At 34.9% G+C, this 22,704-nt stretch overlaps 1 protein-coding gene across 3 annotated transcripts in view; it reads left to right on the forward strand.

The window, feature by feature from the left end:
* The window catches only part of DPYD (dihydropyrimidine dehydrogenase), a 943,583-nt gene that overhangs the window by 777,329 nt on the left and 143,550 nt on the right, over nucleotides 1-22,704 (forward strand). For all 3 annotated transcript variants that reach the window (XM_037826568.1, XM_037826567.1, XM_037826569.1), the window contains one exon: nucleotides 14,611-14,753. In XM_037826568.1, coding sequence (XP_037682496.1) covers nucleotides 14,611-14,753 — 143 coding nt within the window. The remainder of the gene's footprint in view (nucleotides 1-14,610; nucleotides 14,754-22,704) is intronic.

The raw sequence follows: 22,704 nt of genomic DNA on the forward strand, positions 1-22,704 counted from the left end.
TAATGAGTTGTCTAATAAGTGTAGCTTGTGGTGGCCACCTACAGGTTGAAAATAGAAAGAACATATAGATTAATTATGCTTAGAAATCACATGTGAATGTTGTATATTTTCCTTCTAGTAATGAATTTAAAGATGTTTAGATCTTCATGCCACCCTTTGAAACTTGGACAATGTAGTGAGTTTCTAAGTTCTTCATAGATTATGATTTTTGTTCTACATCAAATTTCATTTTGCTACCATAATTTTCTTTGTCCTATCATTCCTGAATATAAGTACCATTAGTTATAGCTGGGATGATTATATAATTTATCATCCTAACTTGGATTCTTTTAGAGTGACAATGGTGTTACTAACAATTACATCATGTAATCATAAATACCTGAATGTGTAAACTGGGACAGTCCTGTGCAAACTGGACCATATGGGCACCTTAGTTATAACAATTACTATTATGGCCTTAATTTAATTCCCATCCAATAATCAATAAAATGCAAATTTTATTGGTTTTATCATACCAATCCAACACATATCTTTATCAATTATAAAAATTATTATCTCCTCTCTAACGAATATCCGATCATTAAAACTAGGGAAGAAGTATAGCATTGTGGTTAAGAGCATGGGATTGGGAGTGAGATAGGCCTGATTCACATAATGTGCCCACACTTACTAATCAAATGATCTTGAAGGTGAATTATTTATGTATTTCATTTGAGTCTGGGTTTCCACACTATAAAATAGGGACAAAAAGTACCAACTTCACAGTAATGTCATCAGAACAATACAATGTATGCAAAACACTTAGGAAATGACCTGGCAATTAGAAAGCACTCAAAAATGGAGTTTCTATATTTAATGTTAAAATTTCATTTAAACTCATGCCTAATTCTTTTCTAAGTTAACTTCATCACTCATATCTATTTGGAGACCACAGAACATATAAAATTGCTTTTTAAACTAATATAGCAAAGCTCACAGTATCCTTGAATTTTGAACTGGAAGAGATCTAATCCATATTTTCTATAGCAGAGAAGCCTTTTCTGTTGCATCTTTCCTGCCAAGTAGCCATATAGATAAAAGGGATAGGGAGGTCTCAATGTGGCTGCTTCTTTTGCTGAATTCACAAAAAATTAATAATAAAAATAAAAATAATAAAATCAGTAATGTATTCTGAACTATTGATTCCAGTTTGCTTTTCAGAAAAACATAGATCAAGACTATGATGCATGGTTACTCTTCAAATATTTGAAGACACCTATTGGAACTCCTTTTAGCCATTTCATGTATTTCATACTATATATATATATAATTTCATGTGTGTGTGTGATATCATCTTGTCCACCCTGATCTGGACACATTCTAAGTATGTTAATGTGTTACTTAAAATATTGACCACAGGACCGAATGAGCCCTTCTGAATGTACAGAGGGTGGAATCATAGCACATCCCATATATAAAAATTTCACAGCACAGAGTGTGATAATGCTTATCCCTATAATATGAATTTTAGGAGTACTATAAAAATAGTCATTTCTTAAATTGCAGAAGTAAATCATAAACACCTTATTTTAAAGGAATCAGACTGTATGGGAGTATAGATTCCCGTTCAACTCCTTCTCCAGAGATGATAACTGTTAACAGTTTGAAATTCACCCTTCTATGCATCTACATGCACACATACTAAATGTTATTACACACTTTGTTTTTTACCACAAATGATATCTTACCTTATATATATTGATCTGCCACTTGTGGTTAATACCTAACATTATGTCTTAGAGATACTTCTATATCAGTCTTAAAGGTTTCCTAGTATATCATACATAGATAAACTATTATTTATTTAACATCCTACCTACTGATGATCATTTAGGCTGTTTTCATCATTTTGTTACAAAAAACAATAATTCAGGGAACATCTTTATTCATTCAAGTTTGTACCTATTTTAGGAATAGATTACTAAAAGTAGAGTTTCTGGGTGAAAATGCATATAGATTTTGGTATTGCAAATCGTCTTTAAAAGTCTAATGAAATTTATACATACAATATACACATTTACTTTTGTGGACTCAAACTACGAAAATTCATATTTTTTAGAAATAAAATGACATATGAATTACAAGAGCATCTCCTAATTTGAAATCTAGGAGATTAATTAACATTCCTTAAGAATTAAATGTTTATCACCACATGTTTATAACAGAGTGTTTATTATTTTGATATGTTTTCCCCTGGCCTTGACAGTAGTGTGTCACATATACTGTGGACTTAGTATGGGCCAGGCACATGCTGAGTGCTTTCCATGAATGATATCATCAATACTCCCCAAGTCACTGTGATAGTATTGTTATTATTGTCCCCATTTCAAAGATAAGGGAAGCAGGCTTTCAGATGTTAAGGAGCTTGCTCAAGTCACAATTGTAGAAATAACTGAGCTGCGACATAGACCTAGTTGGTTGGAGTCTAGAACCTGTCCTCTTAGCATTATGCCACACTGATACTGGTTTTCTTAGACAAAGGCAATTTGAAGATGACCATCTGCATACTTCCTGCACATCACTTCTCAGTAATAACTAAAATGTATGGACTTTTGTGTCCACAGACTTGATGTTTAATCCCAGCTTTATCCCTTTAAAACTATGTGACACCAGACAAGTTATTTATTCAGCTCGATCTTCCCTGTCTTCATATACAAAACAGGGGTGACATTCACAGAGTTGTAAGGATTAAATTACATAAGGAACATGAAGCCTCAGCTTCAGGGTGTGGTATGTGGAAGTTACCCCATGAAGGAGCACTCACTCCTTTTCCTTCCACTATCATCAGTTGGCACTTTCAGGGAGGAAAATGGTCCCCTCCCTCGGGAATATTATTAATTATATTGTTTAGAAATAAAACGCCTAGCACATGGTGTTTGGATATTTAATGAATGTATTATGAAACCACAGAGAACCATAGCTATGGTGATATGAGCACTCCGAAAAAAATCTTGAAAATTTCACCTAAAACAAGCAATTTTTCAGCTTTTCCAATAAAACAAAACTTACAAAAACATTGATATTGTTTTTCATTTCTCTCCTTTGGATTTCATATTTCTACATATCACTCTGAATACCTCAGTTTCTCATTGAATTATGCTCATTTTCTCAGAGAACCTTAATCCATGTGTAAAAATGTATTTTTAAATAGCTGTGCTTCACATATTTTTAGGTATATTAACTTCATCAACATTTTTAACTTGTTTTAGTAAAGTAAAAAATTTCTGGCTTGATTTATGAATATTGTTTAAACATAAATTTTTCAAATCCTAAATCCTGGGAATTCTTGATTTGCTAATATTTTCTTTCTTGTGGATGATGTTAAAACTATTAGCAGACTGTAAAAGTTCAATTTCTAATGAATTTGTTATCCACTTAATTCATTTTATTTTAATTAATGAAAGCAAATTAAAACTACATTTTCCTTTTGTGTACACAGTGAGCACGAGTGAGTATTATAACCCAATTTTCTGTTTTATTGCCAGCTAGAGCTATTACCAGGGAGTTTATTGTGGACTTAGTTCTAACAATTAATTGTGTAACAGTAGCTGTCTTAGGAGTCAAATGATTAGGGAAAAAAAACAAACAGAATTAAACTCAATTATTCAAAATTCCAGTTATCCAAAATTAGCATATGTTCCACACTATCTTGCCCATTAAAAACTCCTTTTCCATTTTGAGGATTTAGTCATGCTAAATCCTTAGAGCTCTGCCTTGTTTTCACCAATACAGTTAAGTTCTAATATTGTCATTAAAATCTTTGTATTGGTTTAGTATGGAACTTTTGACATTCAAAAAAAAAATTCTTATATTTTGATCTGTCTTTGGGATTTTTACCTTTGGAATCAGTTAAACTAATCTTAGCAACATTATGAAACTGCTAAATGAGAGCTGCTAGGAAAGGAGAAAGAGGAGGGGAAATGTGTAGTTCTTTCTCCTAAGGGATCAGAGGAGAGGGTATAAAGTTCTATCATCATAGGTATCACATTTTGTCTCCGATAAAATAAAAATGTTTCCTTTCATCACTAAACACATAACATCAACATAGAATGGATTGCCAGATTAAAGGAAATAAATGTAACCTTGGAAAAAATTGTTGCTCTTGGGAGTTGTACAGATCATAACAAGCATGTATACAGTTTTTATTATGTGCTACCTCTTTATATTAATTAGATAATCTTAACAACTCTGTGAAGTTTTTATTATAATTTTCATTATTTTGTGGTTAATAAAATAGAGGCACAGAGAGGTTAAGAAATTTTCACAAGGTCACACAGCTTGTAAGCAATGGAACTAGGATTCAAACCTAAGCATTCTGGCCCCAGAGACTTTCTAATGTAACTAGTTCACCTTCATATTGCCTTCTTTCTAGAATTCATATTAATTATATTTATTAAATGTATGATATTCAAACCAATGTGAATTTTTCCTAATCTATTTCACAAATGTATGATATTCAAACCAATGTGAATTTTTCCTAATCTATTTCACCTGTACAACCCTGAAAAATAGGATTCATATTATTTACCTTGAAACAACATGCTAAACTAATCAAAACTGGTGGTTTGGATATCCATCCTGGGTGACAATATGTTTAGGACACAATCTGATTAACTTGGATACTTCTTATAAGCTTTTCAGATTCAGATACAGATATCTTTACCAAAAAAAAAAAAAAAAAACAGGCATAGGTGCTTAATAAGTATTTCTTGGATGGGTAGATGGACAGATGGATGAATAAATGAAGTCTGAGTAAGGAGTCTGATTAAGTGATAATACTTTTGCCAATGGCAGAGTGTTTTTAAAATTGCACTGAAAGTAATATCTAAGTGAGAATATTTTAAGAAAAATAGTCCATCAAAATCAGATTAACTTAATTCAAAAGCTGTGACTTGTTAAGAAATTTTTCTGGGACATGAATCTATACAAAAAGTGCATTGTAATTTATCAAAGAAGTTCTATGAATTCAAGACACTGGTTCACATTTTTAGTTGTGACTCTATAGATGCCGTAGATTAATTAGAGACCAAAAGTTATAGTCCAGTCCAGTCCACCATCTTTTCCACCAGGGCCATGTGAGTACAAATCAGAATTCTCAGCAGAAGTGTTGGAACACAAAGGCCCACTTCATTTTTTATTTGTTTCCTTGAACCTACAGCTTGTTTCAGAATTTTTGGACTCAGAATGGCTTGTTTTTCATTGGAGGATTTCACACAGTTGAAAGCAGAATGGCTTCATGTAACCAAATTTCCCATTAGGTCCATCCGACCATCCCATGTGGATGAGGGCTTAATTTAAATTGCATGTTGCTATTATCCATTTAAGCTTATAAGATTCCAATTTATTGATTTAAACCTTCTTGTTTCCTTAAAGATGGTGTACGCATTAGTGTTCCTTAAGCCTCTCCAACTGGCTCCTTCCTTACCAGTATTTTGTCTGAAATCATTAATTGTTGTAGCAATGACAAAATTTTAAAATTCCTTATCTTAATAACTGTGATTTTGGAAGCTTCTATGCATTTTATTTGGCATATATACAATCCTGATATATATGATGGCTATGTATACATCCATTGATACGTGTATTTTCTATACACCAAAATTTTATTTTTATGTTGAACATACTGTTTCTTCATTTCTGTCATTTTAAAACTTAGAAGAATTTCTACATAAAAATTTATAAAGATCATTTTATATACCTTCAGTTTCCTTCTAAAAACCTTTTATGATGGATGGAAGTCATTTTTAAATCCTATTCCCCATAAAATGCTGAGAACAGGTTGACTATATTTCATTCTTTTTCTTTATTAGAGAAGTCACGGGTTTACAAAACAATAGTGCATCAAATACAGGATTCACATATACCACCCCATCTTTAACACATTGAATTGGCGTGAAACATTTATTACAACTGATGAAAGCACACTTTTATAATTGTACTATTAATGATAGACCATGGTTTAACTTATGTTTCACTGTTTGTTGAGGAGTTCCATGGATTCTTAAAAAATTGTTATTCCGTTATAAATATAAACTAACATTCCCCCTTTTAACCACATTCAGATATATATTTCAGTGCCATTAATTACATTCAAAATGTTGCATGGTATTCTAGTTTGCTAATGCTGCTGGAATGCAAAACACCAGAGACGGATTGGCTTTTATAAAATGGGGGTTTATTTGGCTACACAGTTATAGTCTTAAGGCCATAAAGTGTCCAAGGTAACACATCAGTAATCGGGTACCATCACTGGAGGATGGCCAATGGCGTCCGGAAAACCTGTTAGCTGGGAAGGCACGTGGCTGGTGTCTGTTCCAAAGTTCTGGTTTCAAAATGGCTTTCTCCCAGGACGTTCCTCTCTAGCAAGCTTGCTCCTCTTCAAAACGTCACTCACAGCTGCACTGAGTTCCTTCTCTTTGAGTCAGCTCATTTATATGGCTCCACTGATCAAGGCCCACCCTGAATGGGTGGGGCCATGCCTCCATGGGAATATCTCATCAGAGTCATCACTCACAGCTGGGTGGGGCACATTCCAAGCAAATCTAATCAGCACCAAAACCTCCGCCCCACAAGACTACATCAAAGATAATGGTGTTTGGGGGACACAATACATTCAAACTGGCACACGTGTTATATATTTTTTCCATCTTTTCACTTTCAACCTACTTGTATCTTTGAATTTAAGGTGTTTCTCTTGCAGACAGCATAGAGTTGGGTCATGCTTTTTTATGCTTTCTGCCAGTCTTCTTTGTGATGAGAGAGTGTAATCCATTTACATTTAAAGTCACTATTGATAATGCAAGACTTTTTTCTGCCATTTTGCTATTTAGTCTTTGTAAGTCATATACTTTTTTGTCCCTCAATTCTTACATTATTGTGTACTTTTATATATATATATATATATATATATATATTTTATTTTTTGTGTTTTACCATATTGACTGCTTTTGCTTTTCTATCTGGACATATTTTTCATATATTTTCCTTGTGGTTACCATAGGATTAAAATTTAGCATCCTAAAAATATAGCAATCATATTTGGTTTGATACCAACTTGACTTTAATAGCATACAGATATACTATTCCTATGTTTCTCTGTCTCCCCCCCACCCTTTTCTGTACTTGTTACCACTTATATCTTTGTACATTGTACGTCCAAAACCATAGACTTACCATTACTTTTTATGTATTTGTATTTTAGCACATGTAGGAAGTAAGAAGTGGAATTACATACAATACAATAACACTGGCATCTATTATTAGCCAAATGATTACCTTACTGGAGGACTTTTTATCTTTATACCACTTTGAACCTGTCCTTTCAGTCTGACGAACTCTCTTTCACATTGCTTGTCGGGCAGGTCTAGTGGTGGTTAAGTCCCTCAGCTTTTGTTTATCTGGGATTGTCTTAATCTCTCCCTCCTTTTTGAAAGAAAGTCTTGCTGAATATAAAATTCTTGGTTGGTAGTTGTTTTGTTTCAGCACTTTAAGTATTTCAACCCACTGCCTTCTTATTTCTGTTAAGAAATCAGCACTCACTCTAACTGGGACTCTCTTATAAATAGTATATTGTTTTTCTCTTGCAGCTTTCAGAACCCTCTCCCTGTCCTTTGTATTAAATAGTGTGACCAAAAATATGATGAAGTGTATTTTTCTTCATGTTTATCCTGTTTGGTATTCTCTGGGCTCTTTGGAGGTTTGCTAAGTTTGGGAAGTTTTAAAGTCTTTGGTGTGTCCACCTTCTGGTTTTCTTCATTGGTGTTTTCTGGATTTTTGTCTTGTGCCTTTGACTGGGCCATCATTTCCTGTTTTTGTTTGTTTGTTTGTTTGTCTTGTTCTCTTTTGTTGCACACTGTACATTTTAATATTTTGAAGTGTTAACTCTGGGATTTATTCCCTGAGATGTCTGTTTCTTGAATTTGTAAACAGCTGATAAGACAGATAAGAAAATCCTTTGTATTAAATAGTGTGACCAAAAATATGATCAAGTGTATTTTTCTTCATGTTTATCCTGTTTGGTATTCTCTGGGCTCTTTGGAGGTTTGCTAAGTTTGGGAAGTTCTCTGTCATTATTTATTTTAATACTCCTTCTGCCCCTTTCTCTCTTTCTTCTTCTTCTTGGACACATAATGTTTATATTTGTAGGCTTGATGGTGTCCCAGATGTGTCTTAGGTCATTTTTGCTTTTTATAATTCTTTTTGTCTCTACTCCTCAGCCTGACTCATTTCAATTGTCTTGTCCTAGAGTTTGCTGATTCTTTCTTCTGCCATCTCCAATTTTCTGATGAAAACCTCCTGGGGATTTTTCATTTCAATTATTGTGGTCTTCATCTCCAGTAGTTCTGTTTGGTTTCTTTTTCAAATTTCTTTGTCTTTACTAAGGTCCTCCTATTGCCTCCAATCAAGAAGGCCTGCCAAAGGTAAATGGAGTGTGCAGAGTCCTCTCCATCTTTTGTGGGCCATGTCTTCTGAACTTTTGCTTGTTTGGAGTTCCTGTATTTACAGGGGTTTGAGTGCCACTCAACTTCCCAGGAGACAGTCGGCTTCCTTATCCCAGGTGTTTAAAGCAGGCAAGTCTTTGCCCCAGACTGTTCATCTCTATAGATTTTTACACTCCTTTTGTTATCAAGCTGTATTTGCCTGGAGGGAAAATTCTGGGAGGGATGGAGCATGCTGGAGAGGACTTTTCCAAGTCAGTCTTTCCAAGTCAAAACAGGGTCAGGGACCCACAAAAGGGATGCAGACCATCTCCAAAGTGCACTGGGGAGGGGATCAGAAAGGGCACCAGTAGCGTCTTCTATGGAACCCCAAAGCTGAGCTTTCTTGACCTGCCCAGCAAACACGGCCCTTCAACTAACTGTCCCTGCAGCCCTGAGAAAACAGGAACTTTAAGTCTCCTCCACCACTGCCTTTGTCCCAGGTGCGTTGAAACAATGACTTCCCTCTGAGCCAGACCTCTAGTGAACTGAAGGACCTAATCAAAAATCGTAAGCAGCAATCAGCGGTGCCCATCCCTGGTCTGGTGGAAGAGAATTTTTATGTCCCATTCTGTCACCAGTGAGCAAGTCAGGGGCTACCCCCATGATAGTGGGGGATGGGTGCCAGTAACTGCTGGTAGGAGAGAACAACTTATTGCTCTTTATTGTAATTTACCAGCCTCTTCCTCCTCCTCTTCTCTGGATGCTGTTCAGTGTTCTAGTGGCCTCTGGAGCTTCATTGTAATTGTTTCAGATGGTTCCTGCTTGTTTAGTACCTGTTCTGGTGGAAGGGCTGAATTCTGGTCTTTCTACTCTGCCATCTTCCCACAATCCTCTTTATTTCATTTTAAATCAGTTGAATTATAAAGAAAACCAATCAAATGAAATTTATAATGGAAATAAAAACTGAATTTACTATTGCCAACCAACAGGAGGACTCATTTCTTCATTTTTGGATCACATTTTCTGGAAGAACATAATTACTTTTAATTTTGAAAAAGATACCTTCATTAGTTTGAAAGGTTTCCATGTTCATTAGGTAGACCAGAGAAGTTTTAGAAAAGGAAGAAAAACATGAAATAGAAAATGTCTTTTTGACCTAATTGAACATCTTCAAATGTCACTGAGTATTTGCTGATGTTTTTTAACACCTATGTAATAATGTTGCCCTTTAAATGTAACTGGTTAAATTTTTAAAATTGTGTTCCAGGATTTTGCTATTTGATGTCCATTAATATCAATTTGAGTATGTGGCCAAATCCCTGTGTACCACTTTGAAATTTTACCCCTTAGTGTTACTCATAGTCTTCTAACAGTGCAGTTGGAAATGAATTATTAATCTACTTAGCTCAAATTTCCTTTACTCTCTTGGGTAAACTAAATAAGGCAGGGGGAGGGGAATCCCAATACTTCATACCTTATTACTTCAAATTAATAAGTATGTGAAGACATCTTCTTTCTATGTATTGAACATGTCAGTTATATTGTGAAGAGGTAGCCATATGTCTATCTAAAGGTTTATTTAGGTTTTTGATTTCCTTAAAAATGTTTTCTTCTACCATTTATTCTTTCTTCATCTTTTTAGTACAGCTAAAAAATATGTATATATAAATGCATTGTTGTGTGTGTGTTCTCTATAAATTTTCCTATTTACTGTGTTAGCCTTTTTTATGGTTAAAGCATAAAGACTAAGATGCAGCAAGAGAAAAGCAATCCATCACAGTTTGATAAGACCATGTGCAGATTTCTCAGTAGAAATCATGGAGGTGAGAAGGCAGTGGTATCATATACTTAAGATACTGAAAGAGAAAAACTGCCATCCAAGAATTCTATATCCGGCAAAACTGTCCTTCAAAAATTAGGGAGAGTTTAAAATATTCTCAGACAAACAGACACTGAGAGAGTTTGTGAACAAGAGACATGCTCTACAGGAAATACTAAAGGGGCACTATAGGCATATAGGAAAAAACAGGAGAGAGAGATTTGGCGAAGAATGTAGAAATGAAGACTATCAGTAAGGGTAAAAGGAGAGAGAAAAACAATAAAGATGAAATAAGAGATAGCATAAAATCCAAAAGACAAAATGGTATACAGCAGACATTATGTTGAGTGAAATTAGCTAGAAACAAATGGACAAATATTGTATGGGCTCATTAATATGGACTAACATTAATGAGTGAACTTGCAGAGTTAAAGTTGAGAACAAGATTAGCTTAAGTATGGCTGAAAGAGGAAGGCTAGGGGCATGTATGATACCAGAAGGAAAGGTAGAAGACAAAGACTGGGATTGTATAACAGTGAAACTTAGAGTGGTAAATGATGATAATTAAATGTGCAAATATAAGAATGTTTTTACATGAGGGAGAACACATTAATGCAACATTGCAAGATGTTAAAAATTGGATGGTATGGGAGAAAACATACAATCAACGCAAACTAGAGTCTATAGTTAACAGTAACATTATAATATACTTCCATTAATTGGAACAAAGGCAATATACCAAAACTAAATGTCTATAAGAGGAGGATATAAGGGATTGATATGGGATTCTTGGTGGTGTTGTTTTTGTCTGAACTTTTCATTGTATTGTATTGTATTTTTATTTTTTCTTCTATCTTTATTTTTTTATTCTTCATTCCCCCCCCCTTCCTCTGTCTCTACAGAAGAAATGGAAATGTCCCCAGATAGATTATTGTGGTGAATGCATAACAATGTGATTATACCAAGAATCATTGATTGTTTACTTGAGATGGATTGTATGGTGTGTGAATAAAACTGTATTTAAAAAGCAAACAGAAGAATACAAGTGCTGGAGAAAATGTGGAGAGAGGGAGGGATGTACCTACTCACTGTTGGTGGGGAAGTAGAATGGTGCAGCCCATCTGGAGGGCAGTGTGGTGGTTCCATAGGAAGCTAAGCATGAGGTTGCCATATGGTCTAGCAACCCTGTTATTGGGTATATACTTGGAAGAATTGAGAGCAGGAACATGAATAGATATTTGCACACTGGAGTTTATGATGGCAGTATTCACTATTTTCAATGGGTGGAGGTGACCTAAGAGTACACTGACTGATGAATGGAATGGTGAATTGTGGTGTATGCATACATGGAATAAGGAATGTTGTCAAGAAGGACTGAACTAGTGAGGTATGCTACTAGGTAAATGGACCTTGAGGACAATATGTTGAGTGAAGTAAGCCAGAAACAGAAAGACAAACATTTTATGCCTCACTAATATGGACTAACTATAATGTGCAAACTCAGACTTGAGTCTGAGAGTATAGGTTATCAGGTGAGGGCTTATTGTAAAGTTTCCTAGATTGTAAGCTCTTACAGCAGTCACATATATTCATGAGTTGTAATGGCTATTTCTAAATTCTGAGATGCTGAGCTATTTGTGCATAACCTGCTCAGTCCCTGGAACTTCGGCTATCTGTGTGACACCTGAGACTCAGAACCAGAGTTTGGGAGTTATGAATGTCAGCATTACCCCATAGAGCAGCTGTTAAAGAAGCTGGAAAAGAGATCAGACTTCAATCAGAGATATGAATGAAATGGACTTGGTTAGGACTAAGGTAAATCAGACTAAAGGGTAAATGATGATATTGACTGTATTTTAGAACTTCAATTTCTGTGTGAGGCCAAAGGAAGAGATGTTTATTTGGTGGAAAACCTATATTTTGTGTATCACATTGTATAAATTAACTTGTATGGTCAGTTTATTCAAACACGATAATTACATGGAAACTTGAATGGGGGTAAAATCTGACTGGTTTGTACAGGTTAATGTGAAGCCCCAATACATCCCAGGGTAACTTGGGCAGAGAATAAAAAGTATTTGCAAAGCCCCTTTGAGGGACTGAGGGAAAATGTGGAAGTATTAAACCTTCCCACCTGGAATTCCTGATATTCCTGCAAGCATTGGGAACTACCAGTTTAGTAAGCCGAGCCCTCGATCTTGGGGCTTGCCTTTATGAAGCCTGTTACTGAAAAGGAGAGGCTAAGCCTACTTATAATTGTACCTAATAGTCACCCCCAGAGATCCTCTTTTGTTGCTCAGATGTGGCCTCTATCTCTAAGCCAACTTGGCAGGTAGACTTGCTGCTTTACCCCCTAGGTGGGACATGACTCTCAAGGGTGTGTGGGACATGACTCCTGGGGACAAGCCTGGACCTGGCATTGTAGGATTGAGGAAGCCTTTGGAACTGAAAAGGGAAAGAGAAATGAAACAAAATAAAGTTTCAGTGGCTGAAAGATTTCAAAAGGCGTCAAGAGGTCCTTCTGGAGGTTATTCTTGTGCATTATATAGATATCCCTTTTGGTCTGCAGTGTTTTAGAATAGTTAGAAGGAAATACCTGAAACTGTTGAACTGCAATCCAGTGTCCTTGATTCTTGAAGTTGATCATATAACTATATAGCTTATATGGTGTGACGTGTGATTGTGAAAACCTTGTGGTTCACATTCTCTTTATCCAGTGTAGGAAGAGATGAATAGAAAAATGAGGAAAAAAATAAATGAATAATAGGGGGAAAGGAGGGTATGGGATGTTTTGGGTGTTCTTTTTTTTTCTTTCCTTTTTATTTTTATTTTTTGGAGTAATAAAAATGTTCAAAAATTGATTGTGGTGATGAATGCACAGCTATATGATGATACTGTGAACAATTAATTGTGCATTTTGGATGATTGCATGGAATGTGACTATATCTCAATAAAATTGCATCAAAAACATAAAGGCTAAGAAAAAGTCATTGATTAGCATTTTGAGATAGAAATTGAATCTTGATATTCAGTCACTAATTTGACCTACTTAATGCCTTGTATTCCAAATGTCACAAAATTCAGACTTGAACATTCTTGACTAAGAAACCTTCATACCTGGAAGTAGCTTTTCTAAGTGTTGAGACAACAAATAGACATTTCCACCAAACCACTGGTGTTCAGTTCAACATTGGTTACACATAAATTCAATTTTTTCTAAAATGAATATGAAGAGGATAAGGAGAAAGCCTCTGATTTTAAGGAAGGTGCTGTACTTTCTTGAAGTGAGCACTTCAATAAAGACATGTCAATAATGCTTATGATGATATTTGGGGTGGTAGAGGTGATGTCAAAATATTCAACATGAGGTTGATTTCACTAATTACTTGTTTTTATGGAGCACTGGTTTGAATTGGTGTCAAATTCTTGCAAAAATCAAACTATTTTTAGGTCAGAAAAATGTTTTTAAAGGACCACTGACTTGTGAGTGAGCACCAGGAATGTAATAATATTCCTATATTGTGACAGCATTATTTTTTCCAATCCATGTTAACTGTTGAGACTCTAAATTAGCATGAGTACAGTTGATTCATTCTAAAAATGATCCCAACATGTTCTGTCCATCCATGCAGTTTTCATTCCTATTAGGGAAAAATATACTAGCAAAATCTGACTAAATAAAGTGTAAAAAATTAGACATGCTTTCTACTGGATGCTCTTTAAAGGCTCTTTAACTTGGTTAAAACTTCCTAATTTATGAAAAGTTAGATCAGGCTTACTGTATTTCAACAAATTGTGGGAAATACATGTAAAAAGCAATATGGAAGCTGTAAGTTCATCAGCACCTTTCTTATTTATACAGTATCTGTATTCACACCAGCTGCTTTATACTTTGTGGAAACATAACAGAGCTATATGTCTATTTGTGCTCTGTATATGATTGTTTTTCTTTTTCAAAATCTACTGTTCCTTGTTCTTTTTTAAACAAATGCTTGAATGTTCCATACAACTTTTTACACATTACTGTATATCAAAATATAATATGCCTATGTTTTATGCAAGAGTTCCAGGATGCTGTACCACTTGCATAACACGTCTTCATGCAATAATAGCACCAAAGTCCTTAAAATAAATATCCATCCATTTAGAAATTAACATAATTTGAAACTTAAGAACCTTTATAGATTATATATGCTTACATCTTAAATAGAGATAATAGAAATTTGAATTTTTGTCTAGTACAACACTGCCATCACATAATCATAAATATAAGGCAATATGCTCAAGTGACTAATATGCTAATAAATCATGAATTATTCTCATTTTCTGTAGGGACAGCAATCAGACCCGTTGCACTGAGGGCTGTAACAACCATTGCTCGTGCTTTGCCTGGATTTCCCATTTTAGCCACTGGTGGAATTGACTCAGCTGAAAGTGGTCTCCAATTTCTCCACAGTGGTGCTTCAGTCCTACAGGTAGTACTTGTGTTTGTCTGTCTTTTTAAAGCTTTGTCTGATGAATACAGTGCAAAATTATGTGACAATAAATATATTCTTGTAGGGCATCTTGAGAAAGACACAGGGTGGCATCAAAATGGCAGCATTCATTAAGTTCTTCTTGTGAGTAGAAAACAAACCTGAGGTCCATGTCCTGCTCTATTGAGGGCTTTTTAGTGTACATCTGTTTCTAAAATGAATGAGATGGAATACCAAAATGTATACTATACTTGTAGATTAAAAAGTAAATGCATGAGGAAATCTTGCTAAAATTAAGATCTAGATTGACAAATATAATAAAGACAAGGTTGAAGTCAGTACACAAAATCTATACCATAATGTACTGGAGAGGTTATCAAATTTGACTCTGAGATTCCTAACAGCCAAAGCAAATAAGTCACTTGGAAGGAAAGAAGGAAGGAAGGAAGAAACAAAGGAAGGAAGGAAGGAAGGAAGGGAGGGAGGGAGGGAGGGTAGGAAGAATGGAAGGGTAGAAAAGAATGGAGAAGAATGTGGGATAGGTTCTTCAAGAACAATCTGGAAGATAACAGATGCCTAAGCTTAAATACGACCTGTATTTATTTGCATCAACACATAGAAATGCACAAACTGGAAGATATAAGTAGATTATGAGTTGGTTTCCATATAAGCTCCTGCTCAATATCTGACATGTCATCTGGGGCAAGTCACACAGGGGGGTGAATTTGTCAGCTGTCTACCACAGGCAGCTGTGGGATTAAAGGATTTCCTTTAATCCCACAACCTACCCAAGAGTGAAATAGCTTTATATTTCTGTTATAGATGGTCACCTGAGGTATGGAGAGTGAAAGTGCCATAGCCATAGTGACATTACTAGTGCTCAAGCCAGAACTCAGACCTAGGGTTTCACAAACACAAAGCTAATGATTTGTGGTTTTCTAATTGGTCACACTGTCTGTCCCCCTTGCAGAACCTGAAATATGGGAATATTAATAATAAGCAGGTTTTCCCTACATACTCAAAGCTTGTATGTCCAGGCTACAGCATATCCCTTAGAGTCAGGATTCAGAAAGAAGAAATGTAAAAACAGAGGAAAAATAAATCAACATGATATCTTCTGAATGCAGATGTGTTCTCAGTGTGTGGATCACAGTATATAAATATAGAGAGTATACTATGTGATCTCACAAAGATGTGTGGTGAAATAATCACTCAGTTTCTGCTTAGGCTCCTCTTGGGTCAAGCAGAAGAAAATTATTCAGATTGTGTAAAGAAAATGAAGCTTATTGTATGCTGTACCTAAATGGAACCTGGCCCTGAAACTGCAAGAACTAGTGGGGTGGCTTTCCATCTCTTTCTTGAGCTACTGACTTATCTCTCAGAGGGAATCTGTAGGTCTGTGCCCCCTTTCTCTCTCCAGGGCTTACTCATCATTTTTGCTTTCTCTGAACTTCACCTAATACAGGGCTTTTTTGGCCCTCAAACCATTCCATATGATGGCCTTTCAGCTCCAGCTTCTACATGAAATACCTCATTAGCTTAATATATGTTGGCTCAGATTTGCAGGAGAGGATATCTGTTCACCTTAATTATTCTTTTCATACCAGACCCATCAGATCCTTTGGTCACCCTATGTATTGACTGGTTTGCTTGCAGCAGACACACACACTAAATATTTGTTGAATGAATATATTAAATGAATGTGCTTGAGTTCCAATTCTTCTACCAGCTCATGAGGAGGGGATCAGGGGGGTTCACATGGAATAAAAAAGTGAGAATGGTCCAGAGGTTTCATGGCTGTGTAGGATATTGTTTCCCAAACTATTTTTGTTAAAAATGTAAAGTTCCATACATAATAAGCTTTTAGTGGAAGAAAATCAGATATTATTTATCACTCCTACCTTTAGCTTGAGTAAGACTTTTATTCGGCCAGAAAATGTTTTTTAATCAATTTTAGCTGAAGTATTTGCTAAAATCAGTATTAATATATATTTAGGATGGTCTTGAGTGGAATAACACTTGAATTTACAGTTTTGGATTGGTATTTGAATAGGGTGGAGAATGTATAATATTTCCATTCGTCTTCCATTATAACTGAATTTCATCCTGTTCCAATAGCTAATCCTGGGTTAATCTAACCTTTCATTTTCTACACTTCTGGTCTGCTGAATGTTAATAGAGAAATTCAAGTAACGCTGCCAATTGGATTTGCTCCAAATTCACAGTGTTTAACCTCAGCTGGGCCTTGGGTGCTAGTAAGCATCCCTTTTTATTCATCTTTGTTTTATATCCCATCAAATTCATTCCTGCAGTTAATTCAAATCTTTTTCCCATGTCTCAAAGCCCTAAACCCCTCCAACATAACCCTCCTATTTCGCTGATGCTATCTGTTCATTGCATCTTGTTGTCCAAGTCAATCCCCTTCTCGGATTCTATATTTCCCTTGAAGAACTCCTCTATTTCCATATCTTCAGGTGGAATTCTATCAAATCTACCTTTCTAATTATTTCTACTCAGAAATGAAGTATGTACTGACAAGATGCATTCAAATACAAATGAAATGAAAGTTTAAATATTATTGTGATGTTGCTGATACACTGGAACATAGAGAAGTAATGGTATAGAAATAGTGATAGATATATACAAATATTTTGATTCTGATTTTCTTGAGTCACTACCCATCAATACATAGACTATGAAGATAGGTGAGTTCACAACTGGAGTAAGGATTTATACTGAAAGTAGTAATTTCACATTGAGTTTTAAACAAATTCAATAACTCATGACCTTCTGTATGTTTGAAAATTAAGCCATATGACTTTAGAAAAAGTACTAACATTTCAAAAATGTAAAGCTAAAATTTTTTGATAAATTGGATGAGTCTGATAGAATTTACTTTCCTTGTTAATAAATATGCATCCTAGAGAATCATTCATTTACTCATTGAATAAATATTTATTGAGACCCTACTACATGCCTAGCACTACTCCAAGAATTTGGAATACATGTGTGAATAAAACACAAAAGTCCATGACCTCATGGGGCTTACATTCTAGTAAGGCAGGGGGGAGAGAGATTATAGAATAATTATAAAACGTAAGTATATTATCTGATATGCAAGAAGATAATAAGCATTATGAAAAGTAGGTCTTATTGAAAAAGTAACATTTGTATAAAAAATTGAAATTGGTGAATACAGGACATTTTTATTGACGAAAAAACCTGGGTTATAGTGTCGCTTGCTTACATTTTTGCTAATTGAGATTTTAACCAAAATACAAAAATAAAAAATATTTTACATCATCTTGCATTTTATAAATTGAAATACTTCTTAAGGTTTCAGGTTTCACTGTAATGGGCAATTTTTGCTTTTCAAAGTCTTCTTACCATTTCTAGGAATATATCATTTCTCGGTGACAATGTGCATTTTTATTATCTTATTTTATTACTTGCTTTGACAAAGATGTTAACATTTCAGTGGTAAAACATAGAATCACCCTACCTTAAAAATGCTTCATTCACTGTTGAATATAAGAACTTAGGAATTTATGTTGAGAGTAACTTGGGCCACCCAGATCATTTCGCAGTACAATGTTGGAGTAAAAATGACTGCTACGACAGAACTAGATACAACATTCAGGTCGAGAAATAAGGTTCAAAACCAATTGTGGGTTTGTGTTCCTTGGTAGCTGCCCTTATGACTTTGTCAGTCAACCCAACTGAGTTCTAACTTATTTAAGTGAACCTCAGTGTCTTTGAAATCCCTGGTTTTTCATCTTACTTGACAGGCTTTTATTATATGCCAGTTACAGCTGTAAAAAGGGCAGGTGAAAATACTAGCCTTCTTATTAAATTATATTCCCAAACTCTTGATAAACTTTCAAGGTCCTAAAACTTTTCTGGGGGGCTACTCTAAAGAAAATAAGTTTGCTTTTGGCTGCCAATGTAGACCTAGTGTGTTATTCTTAAAGAGGATAGTAAATAAGTAACTTTAATAATTGCCCTTTAAACCAGTTTGAAGGAAGGGAGGACTTTAATGAATCAATACTAGCATGTTTTGGTTTCAATTTTAGTTGTTAGTCCCAGACCTAGATTTCCCCATGAATCTTATATCGCCTTCTTTTGGTTTAAGTTCTAGTCAACAATATCTGTTAATAAAAAACTCTTTGGGGATCTCACAACCAAAATGCTATCACTGCTTCTAATGATAGGTTTCATGACACAATATTCACCCTCATCTAATGTATATAGATAGAGAATCTAAGTACTATACTATTTTTTCATGAATAAGTTTAGATTTCAAAAATTTAATTTACTGGTATCATCATTACCATTCACCCTCTTAAAGAATTTGACTCAGAACACCAGAAATTACACAAAGCCATCAGTTCATTCATGTACAATTTTGACCTGTCCATTCATAGAGATTGTTAGGGTGGTGTTGTTGTTTTCCATGTCTTTTGCATGGGTTTGTCTCTGAAGCTAATAAAAAAAACTGAAATCCAATAAAAGAAGGAGCGTGGTTGGCAGTTGCTATGGAAGGTCATGGTCACATGGTGGTCACTCACTAGACTCATAACCAAATCAATTTTTAACAATAATCAGAGCTGCTCTGATGGAGCTAGTTCCAGCTAAATGGAATTTTTAAATGCCATCAGGAGATGTATTATTTTATTAAAACTAGAGAAAAGGAAGTAATTGAAAGAGCACGATGACAATGTTTCCACATGAGTGCAGATTCGTTAACATTGTCTCTTGGTCATAATGCACTGCGACACTCCAATAATTCCACTTTATTGACGGATGTCTTCAGCTGATAAAAACTTTGCATGCCATATTCTGTATTTTCATTGGGAAGGAAGAAAATATTTATTCAATGAATTCTTATTTTTTACTTCTATCATTATTCACTTTGAAGCCAGTGCATGAGATATGAAGTAAAAATAGTTGATAGCATTTGAAATTGTTTAAAATGGCATCAGAAGTGTTTTGCCTAGCTAGCTTAAATAGACTTACTTTTCTTTCTATTATGAAGTTTCTTGTTTCCTAGTGTTTCATTTGCAATTTTAAGAGCAACATCCAAGTAAGTATTTTTAAAAAGTGGAAACACTATATTGTTAGGATAATATATCAGAAAAAAATATGATCTTGGTATTCATTCAATGAAGCTCTAATTACTGTGTCAACTATTACATTATTTTAAATTACTGTAATGGAAGGTTCTTTTCAAGAGGTTTTAATTTTTGAAAAACGTCTTGATTCCTGTGCAACAAATGCTGTTTATAAGCAAATAGAAGAAATCAAATGGAAACCTGCTAGGCCTTTGGATGATTACACGCTCTCCACTTGATAGAAGGAGTAACATCTAGATTCAAAGGAAATTAACTGAAATTAAATCTAATCTTTTTGAAAGACAGTTTTACTATAAGAAAAAATAACAGTATCACATGATGACTGTTTTATGTTAGAAAATCACTATAAGCTAGCTAAGTTTGCATATATAGTTACATGAAATATCTGGCCTTGTACAAATTTCCTTAGATCCTTTTTTCTGTCCGTACCTTTTTGCACTATTTGTAGGGATATGGTTAACTATGGGTTATACTTCTTTGCCACAGAGTTTTCTTTTTCTTGACCAAAGTTGTAACTACTCTTAACCTTTCTATTCTTCAGGTTTAAAGAAAAAATAATCCCAGTGGTTTAGATACTCTTATTTCACAAATTATTTTCTAAATGTATTTTTTGTGGCTTTCTTCTGAATCTTTCCAAATTATCAATATCATAAGAAATGAGATATGACTGGATGCCACTAACTTTTTAATAACTATACCACAACTTGTCTATCCAAATGACTGTTAGTCATGGTCATTTTGGGAGGCAATGTATTTTGAATGCCATCAGTAACTACTTTTCATAGTTTCAGAATGTATTTGAGTTCCTGTAAAGAAAGTTAAAGAGAGACAATTTGAATGAACAAAGTGGATTATGAAACTGAATTTTATGTATACAAAGTCCAGAGTCTCTTTTACTATAGTTCATAAACTGACTTTAACAGACAGTTCAAAAAGAAAGATTGTAAAATTATTCTGAGCAGTGCCAACATCTTCCAAGGTGATTATTTTGAAAAGGCACACTCATTTGGATGGAAATAATTTGATACTTGTTTAAAATTCACCTCAATATTTTATAGGCTCTGTCAGTACTAAGTTAGGGTTAAGATCCCAGAGCACATATGGCCTAGAAAGCTCTAGGCCACAGAAAATACGTTGTAAAGAATGTTAATGGTCTCATGAATAATAGCTTTTATTTTTCAAGAAGTTTTTTTCTACTTGTTAATTCATTTGACTCCTACAAAGCCAGAGATGTATCAGTAAGCACTTTTAGCCCCATTTTACAGAGTCGGAAATCACAGAGTTTGTAATTTCCTCCAGTTTGTTTAATCAGTTGGCTGCCCAGTAGAACTATAAATCATGTTTCCTAATTTCTAATCCATGATTTGTACCTGCAACTCCAAAATCTCTGCTCAAGAAAAGTGTCAAAAAAATGAAAGAAAAATTATCATAACAATTATGTAAATGCTTGCTCAGTTCTTGACTTATTAATTGCTGATTCATTCTCAATTCATTAAGCATACATATGCATAGTTTGTTTATCCCTTACCTTGTAATTTTACAGGCAGTCTGCTTGCTCCTGTCTTTTTTTGAATAATTTATCCCTGATTTCCTCAGTTTCCAAGATGACTTTGAATTCTGATCAATCTTTCCAGGTGCCTAGTAAAAGAAATCCTAAGATTTCTGGAAAACTGGTTAGCCTAGGCTCCTAAATTCTCTGCTTGGGGAAAACATAGAAATCCAATTGGTCAAATTGTTCGGTAATGTGAAATTTGGAGACAGAGAATTTGTTACCAGGTACTGTCAAGAAAAGCTGGAAAGTTACACTATAAGGAAATAGAGCCGATAATTGACAGAAGTACGGTCTCACCTTTGAGTTCAAAAACCTAACGTAAGCATATAAAATAGAAGCAAAATGAAAAAAAGGAAATTCTGTGGAAAAGAGAAAGGGTTTGACTTGACAGGTCAACAATGGCAACATATTAATGTAGCTTCCAAATAAAATTATGACCTTAGTTGAAATATGGTATATAGAAAGTAAAATATGGTATCTAGAAAAATGGACACGATGTCCTCAGTGAACTCCCATCAGATACACCTTCATTCATCACATAGTGGTTGCCCACTATTTACCAGGCATCACTCTAGCACCAAGGATACAAGGATGAACAAGAGCCCTGCTCTCATGGACCTTGCATGCTAGAAACCCCCACAAAGGAATGATAATTGAGCGAAGATTTGAATAACAAAATGAGGTCATACAAACGTGTGGGAGAAGAGTGTTTCCTGGCAGAGGAACAAGCAAGAGCATAAATACAAAGGTGCAAGAATGAGAGCAGACTTAGTCTGTTTGAGGACTGGCAAGTCATGAGTAGAGATGAAGTGGAAGTCAAAGGCAGAGTTGGATCTTCTGGGGTCCTGTAGACCATATAAGGGTTTTAGATGCTATTGTACATTCAATGAGAAAGTACTGAAGAGGGGCAAACCTCCAAGGAGTGATAAGGTACATGTCTTAGTTTCCTAATACCACAAATTGGAGGGCTTAAAATAACAGAAATTTATTGTCTCACAGTTGTGGAGTCTAGAAGTCTGAAATCTGTAGGGGAGAATTCTTCCTTGCCTCTTCTCAGCTTCCACTGGGTTTCTGGCAATCCTTGGGCTTCACATTCTGCCTCAGTCCTCACATGGTAGTGTCTCCTCTCTGTGTCTGTGTGTGTCTCCTTCCCCTTCTATAAGGACACTAGTCCTTATAAGTGCCCACCCCATTCCAGTATGACTTCTTTTTAACTGGCCTAATTCCATCTGTAATGACCTTATTTCCAAATAAGGTCACATTGTGA

Source organism: Choloepus didactylus, chromosome 2 (genome assembly GCF_015220235.1).
Source record: "Choloepus didactylus isolate mChoDid1 chromosome 2, mChoDid1.pri, whole genome shotgun sequence".
Taxonomy (NCBI): Eukaryota; Metazoa; Chordata; class Mammalia; order Pilosa; family Megalonychidae; genus Choloepus; species Choloepus didactylus.